Source organism: Trichechus manatus, unplaced genomic scaffold (assembly GCF_000243295.1).
Source record: "Trichechus manatus latirostris isolate Lorelei unplaced genomic scaffold, TriManLat1.0 scaffold00211, whole genome shotgun sequence".
Classification (NCBI taxonomy): Eukaryota; Metazoa; Chordata; class Mammalia; order Sirenia; family Trichechidae; genus Trichechus; species Trichechus manatus.
The window spans coordinates 3546902-3560010 of NW_004444147.1; the positions used below are offsets into that span (position 1 = coordinate 3546902).

The window sequence follows — 13109 nt, forward strand, 5'->3', positions numbered from 1 at the left end:
GAACCACTGTTTTACTAGTGGTTCTTAGAACTGGTCCCTAACTAGCAGCATTGGTATCATCTGGGAACTTGTTAGAAATGCAAATTCTCAGCAGGGGTTGGAAGCCCTGGACCCAGCAAATACTGCCCTCAGGGCAAACCCTAGAAAACTCACAAACAGGGACAAACAAGTATGCATGAGACTGTCCACATTATCATTGTCTATACTCATACATAACTGGTAGAGCAGAAAGTAAGTATGCACTGGAGTTATGTATTTTATCATAGGTGAATCTCGCTGACATGATGTTTAGTGAAAAAGGCAAATTATAACATTGATTTGGGGCAGCTTGATTTTCCTGTAAATTTTAAAATGATGTGAATGAATTCTGTATGTTACTTAGGGATATGTATGTATGTATTAAATGTATGAAGAGATGAGTGGGAATAAATACTAAACTCAGGATAGTGGTTGCTTCTGGAGAGCAGGGGATAGAGGGATGGTGTGGGCGGGAAGAACGGGGGGAAGCACTGGGCTTCAGTGTCTACTGTTTTATTTCTTAGACTGAAAGATGGATATATAGATGTTTGTTCTGTTATTATGTAGGTGTTGAGTATCATATGTTGTTGGGTGCCGCTGAGTCGATTCTAACTCACGTCATATGTAGGAAGAAGAAAAAAGTTGCATTGTGTAATTTGGGGCAATTACTTTGGACCAGGGGTTGGCAACATTTTTCTGTAAAGGGCCAGATAGTAAATATTTCAGGCTTTGCACACTACTATCTCTGAGGAGTTTCCACAGAGGATAACTACTCAGCTCTGCTGTTGTAGCATGAAAGCAGCGATAGACAGTACATAATCAAATGTGAGTGTACTGTGTTCCAGTAAAACTATCTGCAAAAAATGGGCAGTGGATCAAGTTTGGCCAGTGGGCCATGGTTTGCTGACCTCTGCTTTAGACCAGTGATTCTCAAAATTTCTCCTGCTGGCTCCTTCCCTGTCTGCCCAGTGACCCGTATCATGTCTTCGTCTCTTATTGTTCATCTCAGTTCACCAAGAGTCTTGGAAAGCTGGGAAGAATGGTCCCAGGGAGGTCCTAGGTGTTGTGGGTCAGTTTTTCTTCATGAATCCCAGTTACCAACAATTCCTAATTATTGACAAGCTACGTAGACACCTGTAACTCTGGTCCTTATGACTATCACCAACATAAATCACAACTGCCTACAGCTATATTATTTTTTAATTTTTAAAAAAATTGTTGAGGTGAAATTCACATAACTTAAAATTAGCCAATTTAAAGTGAACAATTCAGTGATATTTAGTGCATTCACATCCAAAACACTTCCATCACCATACAATAAAACCCCATGCCCGTTAAGCAGTTTCTCCCCATCTCTCCTCCCCTCAACCCCTGGCAACCACCAGTCTGCATTCTGTCTCTATGAATTGGCTTATTCTGGACATTACATATAAATGGAGTTGTACAATGTTTGTTTTTGTAATGTGTCTGATTTCTTTCACTTACAATGTTTTTGAGGTTTATCCATGTTGTAGCATGTATCAGTACTTTATTCTTTTTATGGCTGCGTAATCCACTGTATGTGTATGCCACATTTTGTTTATCCATTCATCAGTTAATGGACATTTGGGGGGTTTCCACCTTTTAGCTATTGTGAATAGTGCTTCTATAACCATATATGTACACATATATGTTTGAGTACCTAGTTTTCCCTCTTTCTGGATGTATATCTAGGAGCAGAATTGCTGGGTCATAAGATAATTTAACTTTTTTGAGGAACCTCCAAACTGTTTTCTGCAGCGGCTGAATGATTTACATTCCCTTCTCTAGCTGCCATTTGCTAGCCTTTTTCTTCTCTTTAACTAGAAAATCTTAAGTTTTCAGATTTGAATCCTGTGAAACCATAGAATTATTTGGGCCTTTGCAAAGTATTTTTGGGATTGTACCCATGTGGTTTCCAGAGATTAAGTGTATATGGAAGGCAGTTTAGAAGGCTTCAGGAAGCAAAACCCCTTCTCCTGGTGCCTGCTCTAACAAGGTGCATCTTTGTTCCTAGGATGATTACATGGAAGCCCTGGCCAGGCTCCACCTCACGGTGACCAGGGCCTACAAAGTGAACACCGACATCAACTTTGAAGTGTTTATTCATAAAGTGGATGGGCTGTCAGATGACCACAAAATTGAAACCCAAAGAGATATTCACCAGAGGGCAAATGATGACCTTGCAGATGCTGGATTAGAAAAAATTCACCTCAGGTGAGAACAGAAATTGCTCTGAGGTCATAGTATTAGACAGAAAAAAGCAGATTTGGGGCCCAAAGCCACCATGACTGGCCTGGCATATGCAGTCATTTACCTGTTTACCCTGTTTTGAACTGTAGACATTGGGATAGGATTTGGGAAAAGCAAGCTTTGAATGTGCTAATTCTAATCTTTGGTAAAAGTAGTGTTTTTGTTTTAGCATGTGGTCAAAGCTAAGACTCTCCCCAAATACGAAACATACAACCTAAAACTGTGGACATAATCCAAGAAGTTAATAGATGTTGAAGTTTTCAGTTCTTGATAAACATAATAGTATCTATAATCAGAAATGGCTCCTTGGGTGGCGCAAACAGTTTGTGCTCCACTACTAACTGAACGGTTGGCGGTTCAAACCCACCCAGAGGTGGCTTGGAAGAAAGGCCTTGTGATCTGTTGCTGTAAAGATTATAGCCAAGAAAACCCTATGGAGAGGTTGTACTCTGTGACACATGGCATCTTCATGAGTTGGAATCGACTCGATGGCAACAGGTATAATCATAAATAGAGGAGTATTCTGAAAATAATTCAAATAGAAATATCCACAGAGGAAAGCCACTTCACTATCATTTTTGGTGTAATGGTACATGCATCATTCATTTTGCACATTGGAGAATGAAAACATTTAGATGTTTCAATATCACTAATATGATAGCTACTAACTAGACAACCTAATGTTGCTTCTTGTTGTATGCTGCTGAGTCGATTTTCAACTCATAGTGACCTCATATGACAGAGTAGAACTGCCACGTAAGGTTTTCTAGTCTGTAATCTTTACAGAAGCAAATCGCCAGGCTTTTCTTCTCCCACGAGTTTGAACTGCCAGCCTTGCAATTTGCAGCTGAGCGCTTAACTTTTGCACCACAAGGGCTCCTTGGACAACCTAATAGGAGTGTGTAAAGATGATTGTCTTGCAGAACCTAGGGAAGCTGGTATGGGCACATACCGCTGTATTTGTCAGCTTTCTAATCCAGTCAGTCAACAGGCAAAAATAGGCGTAGTTCTTGTTTTTGAAGGGGGCAGGAGGCGGGGTTGGCTTGCTCATTTTTTGAAGGAGGTCATTTTTAATTTGAAGAAGGCTAGAATAGAATGTGTGTGTTAGAACTGCAGATACTGAAGGCAGGCTACTGGTGTTACAACATAACCTAAGCAATCTAGTCCTCAGTCAAAAGTAAAACGTGATGAAATACTGTTTCCTCTTTCAGCTTTTATCTGACAAGCATCTATGATCATTCAATATTTGAAGCATTTAGCAAAGTAGTCCAGAAACTGATTCCACAGCTCCCAACCCTGGAGAATTTGCTAAACATCTTTATTTCAGTAAGTAAATAATATGCCCATGTTTTGCAGAATTTGAGAATGACATTGTAAGAGTGAAGAAATCTTATTTCTGCTTGTTCTTACTGCAATTCAAAGTCACTTGAGTGTTACTTTTGAAGATGGCCCCTTGATTTTTTTAATTTTATTTGCAAACTTATATTTTGCAAATATTTTGAGAGACAGTGACTTTTCTCCCTATACTTCCCTTTCACCCTGTAGAATGTGCTGTGCCTCCCAGCCCTGTCACTTCCCCAGAGGTGATCGCCCCTCCTGCCTGCCCACCAGCCTAACCTGTGCCAAAGCCTCAGCCCCAGCATGCCTCTGACACCTTTCGGTGCAATGAGCATAGAGGCGCTCATAGATACTGTTTTGCATCCTTTAAATTTTCACTCCTGTATTTCACTGGTAGAGTTGGACTGTTTATTCAAGTTGTAGGCAATCATTCAGTATTGATAGAGCCCTATCAGAGATAGAAAGCATAAGACCTGATTTTGGCAATAGAACATAAGTTGTTGAATATATTTTTATATCTTAACAAACACCACGTGAAGAATGTGCTGAATGAGTCCTACAAACCGCCAGCTCCAGGCAGACTCTGCAGAGTTGCAGGTGAGCAGGGTGGCTTCAGGAGACCTGTTAGTTAGACTCACATTGACTCTGTCACTGCACAATTTTGGGTTGGTTAGTTTGTTTAGAGTTTAGCTGCTAACCAAAAGGTCGGTAGTTCAAATCCACCAGCCGTTCCTTGGAAAACCTACGGGGCAGTTCTACTCTGTCCTATAGGGTTGCTGTAAGTCGAACTCGACTCGATGGCAATGGGCTTTTTGTTTGTTTAGATTTTTTAAATTTGTTTTTTTAATTTACAGTTGGTAAAATTCACTTTTTTTGGTGTATAATACTATGTTGGTTAGTGTTGTTACCTGGCTTTTTCTAAACTACAGGTACATCTCTAAGAGTTAAGAAACACTGCCCAGTTTGTTTACTTAAATAATTTATGATAATTAACTTCTAGTTTTCATTTCTGATGCAGTTCCATTATTAAGAAGTTTATGACTGTGAAGTTTGAATTATAATGAAATGCCACAACTTAAATTTTTAGTTGTGCAATTTTTGCTTGTTTATATTTTACATTGAGGATGGCATATAATTTTATACACCTGTGATGTCTGAAATCAGCTGTCACTCTAAGGCAGCGTCTTCTTTTTGTTTCAGAATTCTGGGATTGAAAAGGCATTTCTATTTGATGTAGTCAGTAAAATTTATATTGCAACTGATAGTACCCCAGTGGATATGCAAACCTATGAGCTGTGCTGTGATATGATAGACGTGGTTATCGACATCTCTTGTATTTATGGGTAAGTAGAACATTCTTAAAGGTCTTAGTCAACCCATACTTCTCTTTCATTACCTTTAAGACATTGTTGCATTAATTTATTTGATTTTAATACTTCTGTTTTAAATGATCAAGATCTATAAATAGCAGTATCATTTAGTGTGAAATAACAATAATTATTCTGCAAATGCCTGGCATTTTGCTAATAATCTCATTGCATGTATTATATCATTTAATTCTCACCTGTTCCACGAGGCAGGAGTTACTATTCCCATTTTACAGATGGAGAAACAGGCCCAGAGTAGTTAAGTTTCTAACTCCTGCTCATACTGTCAGTAAGGAGTGGAACTAGAACTTGAGCTCAGGTCGAGCTGATTACTGGCCCCACTACTGAGAAATCTGTCAACATATAATGTCATACATTTGGGAGAGACCAATAGGATCCTTGAACTCTAAATAAATAACTTACATTAACAATAGTGCTGTTATCTTCTTTGTTACAGGAACTAGCTTCCGGGTTTTGTTTTTAGTTTTTTTTTTTTAATGTACTTTTGATTGTCTTCTATTATGGGCAGCAGAGAGAATTACAAAACTAAGCAAACAACATTACCTGTTTATTATTATTTATTATTATGGTCTCATTACATGCCTAGAAAATAGAACTTTATGTACATTTAAAATAATATAAAATAAACAAGGACTGGAGAAATTGATTATGTTACCAGTCATAGAAACAATTCTGCATAATTATAAGTTTACTGAACAGCTGTGGTACAGAGTGAATGGGTGTGAACTAGTTTGTGTTTGTCTATCTTATTTGGACATCTAGATGGTGCTGTCTATTTTTATTGGACCTTACATCGTCACTAAATCATTGATGAGTAAAGGTTTTGTAAATGTCCCATTAAAAAGTCCACTCAGAGTTCTTGTTCCCTTTACTCATCTTCCTCTTTACTCACTGGCTATGAACGGCCTTACACAGCTTGACACCCTCTCTCTTCTGTCAGCTTCTGCTGAGAGTTTCAGTCTCGCCATTTCCCTCTTCCACTGTGTGAAAACCATTTGCCCACTCAGTTCAGATTCTCTCTGTTAACTCTTAGCTCCTACCTTTCTCACTAGGGCAGGGCAGACATTCACATGAGGTCAAGCCCAGGCGCTCAAACATAGGCAATAGAGGAAGAAGTGAAGTCATGTATGGTTGTGTGTGCGTGTGTACAACATACTTTCCTTCGTAACCTTCCCAAGTGAGTATTTGGTATATGTGGTGTGATCTTACTAATCCAGGGTGTCATACAAGCATGTGAAAGTCGTTCTCAGCTATGAGCCCATGTGCCCATTTCCTTCACGCCCTCCCTCCATTCACTTGGCCAAGACGAAAGACCAACAGATTTGTGTGTGAATCCCAGCTCTAGCTGTGACCATATGCAAGTCATTTAAGTCTCTTCCTGTATGAAATAGGAAAGTGATACTTAGCTCATAGGATTATAGTGAGGTTGAAATATCGTCAGGCTCATAATATGATAAACCTTGGATAAATGTAGCTACCATTATTATTATTACTAAAACTGCCATCTAGCTTTAGAAGTAGACCTTATTTCCCAAGATTGCTGCCATGTAGTATTCTATTATTTTTAAACAGTAAGTAGATGACCTTGAAATCGTCATGGAAGCTGAATGTACCCTGATTACAGTCTAGATGGCTGTTGTAATCAAATACAGTGAGCAACACAATTTGGCACATATTTAACGATATGCATAATCATTATTGTGCCATATGGTAATTAGACATAAGTGGTAAGTTGTTCATGTAAATGATGCTAATCAGAGTTACTCTTACCCAGCTAAAACAAACATGGGGAGCTCAGAGGAGCTGGGAAGAGGAGGAAGCTGGGCTTTGCTGTCAAATTATTTTCCTGTGGTAGATTGCAGTATTCCTGAGAACCCACTGGGCTCAGTCAGAACCAGTCTGGGTCACAAGTGGGACATGGCTCTGGGTTTCATCAGATTCTTTGCTGGAGCAGCAATGAGCCAGCTCAGTTAACCAGCAGGGGGCGGGGCAGGAATGTGTGTAGAGCCTGTGACCCTCACTAGGCAGCTAGGAAGCAGGTGGCCTTGTGATTGCAGTCTTGCTGCAGTTTCCCAGCTACTCAGTGGAGACCAGCAGGCCTAAGAAGAGGTGAGCTGGCGCCTCAGTGGGTCTGCTTGGCAATGTCAGGCGAGGTTCTGCTGCAGCTGGTCAACTCTACACACACATTTTTAAAGAAGTTCCATCATTGTCTGTTTTCATTGCTTTGTAGAATATCACCTTCCATAATGGGGGTAGGGTGGCAAGACAGATTTAATGAAAGGCTTGAATTGTAGAGTATTTTAAAGGAAACTGTTGACTTCTAGTTTTGAAAGTATTTTAAACTCGGCTGCTAACCAAAAGGTCCTGGCTCTACCCGTATCATGAACTTACATGATCTCCCCCAGCCTCAGTTTCCTTAGTACCTAACTCAGAGGATTCTTACGCCTAACAATGCATGGTAAGGACTAAGGTGGTGCCTTTCACATAGTAAGTGCTTATTATGGAGTCCCTGGGTGGCACAAACGATTAAGCACTCCTAGGCAAAAGGTTGGTGATTCGAACCTACCTAGAGGTGCCTTGGAAGACAGACCTGGCAGTCGGCTTCTGAAAGATCACAGCTTTGAACACCCTGTGGAGTGCAGTTCTACTGTATAACACATGGGGTCTCCATGAGTCAGAACCAACTTGACAGCAACTAGCAGCAACTCTTACTATGTGAAAGTGATAATGTTTGGTACCAGCTGAATTATTATAGTGCATTAGTAAGGATTGGCACCAATCCGTGTCAAGTCAAATTTCTGGTTAATTATTCATAAACTTGTTGGTGTTAAGTACTGTCGAGACAGTTCCAACTCATAGTGACCCTGTTTACAACAGAACAAAATATTGCCCAGTTCTGCGCCAACCTCATAATTGCTGCTGTGTTTGAGCCCATTGTTGCAGCCACTGTGTCAGTCTTTCTCCTTGAGGGTCTTCCTCTTTTTCGCTGACCCTCTACCAAGCATGATGCCCTTCTCCAGGGACTGGTCCCTCCTGATAACATGTGCAAAGTGCGTGACATTTTTGCTTTTGAACACTTTAAAGAGGTCTTTTGCAGCAGATTTGCCCAATGCAGTATGTCATTTGATTTCTTGACTGCTGCTTCCGTGGGTATTGATTGTGGATCCAAGTAAAGTAAAATCCTTGACAGCATCAGTCTTTTCTCTGTTTATCATGACGTTGCTTATTGGTCCAGTTGTGAGGATTTTTGTTTTCTTTATGTTGAGGTATAATCCATACTGAAGGCTATAGTCTTCGATCTTCATCAGTAAGCGCTTCAAATCCTCTTCACTTTCAGCAAGCAACGTTGTGTCATCTGCGTATGGCAGGTTGTTAATGAGTCTTCCTCCACTCATGATGCCACATTCTTCTTCATGTAGTCCACCTTCCCAGATTATTTGCTTAGCATAAAGATATCATGTTGAGGACTAAGGTGCACCTGACCCAAGCCATGGTATTTTCAATCGCTGCATGCATGGGAAAGCTGGACAATGAATAAGGAAGACTGAATAATTGACACCTTTAAATTATGGTGTTGGTGAAGAATATTGAATATACCATGAACTACCAGAAGAAGAAACAAATCTGTCTTGGAAGAAATATAGCCAGAATGCTCCTTAGAAGTGAGAATGCCGAGACTTTGTCTCATGTACTTTGGACATGTTATCAGGAGGAACCAGTCCCTGCGGAAGGACATCATACTTGGTAAAGTAGAGGGTCATTGAAAAAGAGGAAGACCCTCATTGAGATGGATTGACACAGTGGCTGCAGCAATGGGCTCGATCATAGCAGCAATTGTGAAGATGGCTCAGGACCAGGCAGTGTTCCGTTCCTGTTGTACTTAGGGTTGACTCAATGGTGCCTAACAACAACAACATTCAGATTTTTACCAATGGTCCCAATTCTACCTTTATAGCAGTCTTCTCTGATCCAGGGTCCATTCCAGGATTTTGGCTCTCATGTCTCTTTGTATGTGTGCATGCACCATTGCGTCAATTCCAACTCATAGCAACCCTATATGACAGAGTAGAACTGACCCTAAGGATTTTGTAGGCTGTAATCTTTATGGGAGCAGATCACCAAGTCTTTTCTCCTTCGGAGCTGCTGGTGGGTTCGAACCGCTGACCCCTTGGTTAGCAGCTGAGCACTTAACGTTGCCCTGCCAGGGTTCCTTTCGTGTCCCTTAAGCTCTTTTCATTTGGAACAGTTCTTCAGCACCTCTTTGTCTTTCTTCAGGCCACGTGTCTGACAGCCTAGTTATTCTGTCAGGAGCTAAACAAGAAGTCCTGTGGGCCACAGAGGGGAGAAGAGCTAACCTCCGTTCCTCACCTGTGTTCCCCAGGTGCCTGGAGTGTTGCTCCACTGCCGAAACAGCCACTCACTGTGTTATTAGGGAAGTGACTTTCACACACTGTTTACATTCTTCTGATTGTGTGTTTCTGAGATCTTTTGCTGACAGGCACTGTAAGTGTAAACTACTTATCATTATGATTATCATTTCTGTGTGTGAAAGTTGGTCTCTGTCACTGGGTTACAATTTGTAGTTCTTTGTCAATAGTCAAATACATTTTGGTTTCTGTCCCCATTCAGCCTCAAAGAAGATGGAGCTGGAACCCCCTATGACAAGGAATCAACAGCCATTATAAAGCTGAATAATACAACAGTTCTTTATTTAAAAGAAGTGACAAAGTTCCTGGCTCTTGTTTGCTTTGTCAGAGAGGAGAGCTTTGAAAGAAAAGGTATTTTTTTGTGTGTGATTTAAAAGAAACATTTCAATTTAGTATAATACTATTTTTATTGCTTGTTGAATGTGGATAGACAACACAGTATGGTCCTTGCAGCTTCCAGACTTCTGTCATAGGCCCCCTTAGCCAACAGGTAGCCTGAAGGGGCGGCAGACTTCTGGGATGAGTGAACCAGCCTGCCCTCTAGTGGTGCAGCTGCAGTGTGACGGAAGTAGAATTAGGTGGGTCTCCCAGGGGCTTTAGATTTTCTGTGAGTGCATATTGTTGTGTGCTGTTGAGTGGATTCTGACTCATAGCAGTAGAGTCTCTTGTCAAGGAGAGGACTTCCTGAGCCTACCCTGAGGGTAGAGGTCTCCCTCTTGGCCCATAAGAAGGTCTTAGGTGACCTTGTGACCATTTGTTCTCCCCACTAAAAGAGGGGCTGACAGAACTCATACAACACTGAACTTAAACAGTATGTAACTTCTGTTCCACTTTCATACATTCATAAGTCCTCTAAAACACAGGGGGATAGCATCATGATTCCCAAAAGGTAGAATGAGTATACTTAACGACTTCACATAATTTTAGGGCCAAATATAGTTTGATTTTAAAACAAAAGCAATTAACCTTATAAAGATACCCTTATTTTCCACCTGCTGTCTAGACTGGAGGAGCCCTGGTAGCAGAGTGCTTAAAGCACTTAGCTGCTAACCGAAAGGTCAATGGTTTGAATCCATGAGCTGCTGTGCAGGAAAAAGATGTGACAATCTGCTTCTGTAAAGATTTCAACCTTGGAAACCCTATGGGGCGGTTCTGCTCTGTTCATAGGGTTGCTATGAGTCGGAGTCTGCTTGACAGCAATGGGTTTTTGGTCTAAACTGGGAAATTGATTTAGTTGTATTTCTGCTGGTCTCCTCCAATCTGTGATTGTTTCTTGTCTTTTGTGACCTTGGCCCTGTTGAAGAGTACTGATCATTTTGTAGACTATCTCTTAATTTGGATTTGTCTGGTGTTTTCACACAATTAGAAAGAAATTACGCATTTTTGCAAGAATACCATGCAGAAATGATATTGTGTCCTTCTCAGTTCGTCATAGTATCCGGGGGTTTCATGATGTTGACATGTCTTATTACTGGTGATGTTAACCATGACCACTTAGTTAACATAGAGTCTGCAGGGCTTTTCTGCTGAAAAGTTTTTATCTTTTCCTTTGCAGTTAATAAATATTTTTCAAACTATGAAAATCCTGTTTCTCCACAAACTCTAGTCCACTAATTTTATCATCCATCAGTGATTGTGGGATTAAATTTAAGCAGGCATTTATCATGGAGATCTTTGGTAGATTATTCCATGGCACAGTGGTTAAGTGTTCATCTGCTAACCAAAAGGTTGGAAGTTCAAATCTACCAGCTGCTCCTTGGAAACCCTATGGGACAGTTCTACTGTGTCATCCAGGGTTGCTATGAGTCGTAATCGACTGGACAGCGGTGGGTGGTGGTGAGGTCATCTTTGAGGATAGGCAGATTTTGTCGAATTTATCAAGCTAGCTAGAAACCTAGGTATTAGCTTTGATATCACAACTAAGAAATCTAAGTAAGTGTGCAGACTTAATGTTTAATTCCATCATTTTGAATTTGTGATATTTAGGGTGACCATTACTGGGGAGTTCCTGGGATGGGGGACTTCCAGTGCTAAAACTGGGAAAGCCCCTGTCAAACTGAGATGAGTTGGTTGCCCTGGCTATGATGTGTTGTTGTTGTTAGCTGCTATCAAGTTTACCCTGACTCATGGCAACCCCCTGCACAATGCAATGAAACACTGTCAGTCCTGCGCCATCCCCGTGGTTGGCTGTAGATTGAACCATTGTGATCCATAGGGTTGTTATTGGCTAGTTTTCAGAAGTCAATCGCCAGACCTTTCTTCCTAGCCCATCTTAGTCTGGAAGCTCCACTGAAACCTGTTCAGCAACACCCAAACCTCACTGACAGAGGGCTGGTGGCTGAGCATGAGGTGCATTGGCAGCTGTCATATAGTCGTCTTTAAAAAGAACCTAATGTTTGTAAATGCAAGTGCAGTTTGATTTTGTTGTTGCTTTAGTCTCAAGTGTTGCTGCGTCCTGTTGGTAGTAATAATCAAGGTTTGTTAATTAGCTGTTCTTCATGCTGGTCTTGTTCTGAGTTTCATTAATGATCTCCTTGGCTGCTTTGGCAGAGACGATTGAATGTAGATGTGGGGTTCTCAGTCTTGACTGCATATTATAGGCACCATGGGAGGGAGGCAGTTAGAAAGTACGGATAGCTGGGCCTTGCTCTAAACAATTAGAATAGAATTTCTGGGAGAGGGGCCTCCGCTTTGCTGATTTTTTTCAAAGTTCCCTGGGTGTTTTTAATGTGTGGCACCAGAGAAGGATGTGGGACTGCATTAATGGGAGTGGTGGTGAAGACAGTGTTTATTCTGCTCATGTCTCCGTCCTTGAATTTTCCACTGCCTTTAACAAAAGGGTGCAAACAGCAAACGCTTTTTCCACATGGTTACTTCCTTTGAAAACCCAAGCTGTGAACTTTTACTTTTTTACCCTTAAGACTCCACATGCAGCAAGATTACTGCTACATTTTCAAATGTGCAAAGATGAATAAGTTCAGATTTGTTGAGAATTATTAATAGAATGTCTCTGAAATTTTCCCAAGCTAGTATTTAATTGCACCCTTCTCACTGAGCTGACTTTCTTTAGCTAAGCCAGCGTATCTTTTTCTTCCTGGGGCAGTTTATTGCATATGTAAGCAGAGGATTTTGAGGATGTGCTCACATCTCCTACCCAAATTCTCACTAAATAAAATTATTTCTTTGCCCCTTGTTTATTTTTGTGATTTTCCCCTTTATTGACTCATTAGTCTTTTCTCAAGGAAATAGTCTCCTAAATTTACTGCGCTCGTGGCTCACTATGGTTACAGAAGCAGCAGCGGCTCCCCCCCCCACCATGTTTTCTCGCTGCTCCTGGAAGCTGAGACGGTGCCCCCACCCCAAGTGCATTTGCAGTTGTATGACTAATTTGAAGAATTTCACTCCCTGGCTGGAATCCCAACTCTGTCTTTCGTTGGGGCTCCGGAAGCATCACCTAACTGGATGGAAATAATTGCTGGGCTATGGGAAAATAGCTTGGTATTTTAATAAATTTAAAGATAGTAAATCGAACCAACCACATTATCTTAAGTGGTGTAACCATAATGTTGCTCTTAACTTGTACACCAATTAATGGTAATGATGAAGGTGCATTCTCTTATAATGTATTTCCTAAAGACCTTGGATGACCTTTTATTATATTTTTGTA

The 13109-nt window shown here is 40.8% G+C and overlaps 1 protein-coding gene across 2 annotated transcripts in view; it reads left to right on the top strand.

Moving 5' to 3' along the window:
• The window catches only part of RRAGD (Ras related GTP binding D), a 44096-nt gene that overhangs the window by 25007 nt on the left and 5980 nt on the right, over positions 1 to 13109 (top strand). For both annotated transcript variants that reach the window (XM_004388424.2, XM_023742490.1), the window contains exons 3-6: positions 2054 to 2253; positions 3501 to 3615; positions 4828 to 4970; positions 9645 to 9793. In XM_004388424.2, the coding sequence (XP_004388481.1) occupies positions 2054 to 2253; positions 3501 to 3615; positions 4828 to 4970; positions 9645 to 9793 (607 nt within the window). The remainder of the gene's footprint in view (positions 1 to 2053; positions 2254 to 3500; positions 3616 to 4827; positions 4971 to 9644; positions 9794 to 13109) is intronic.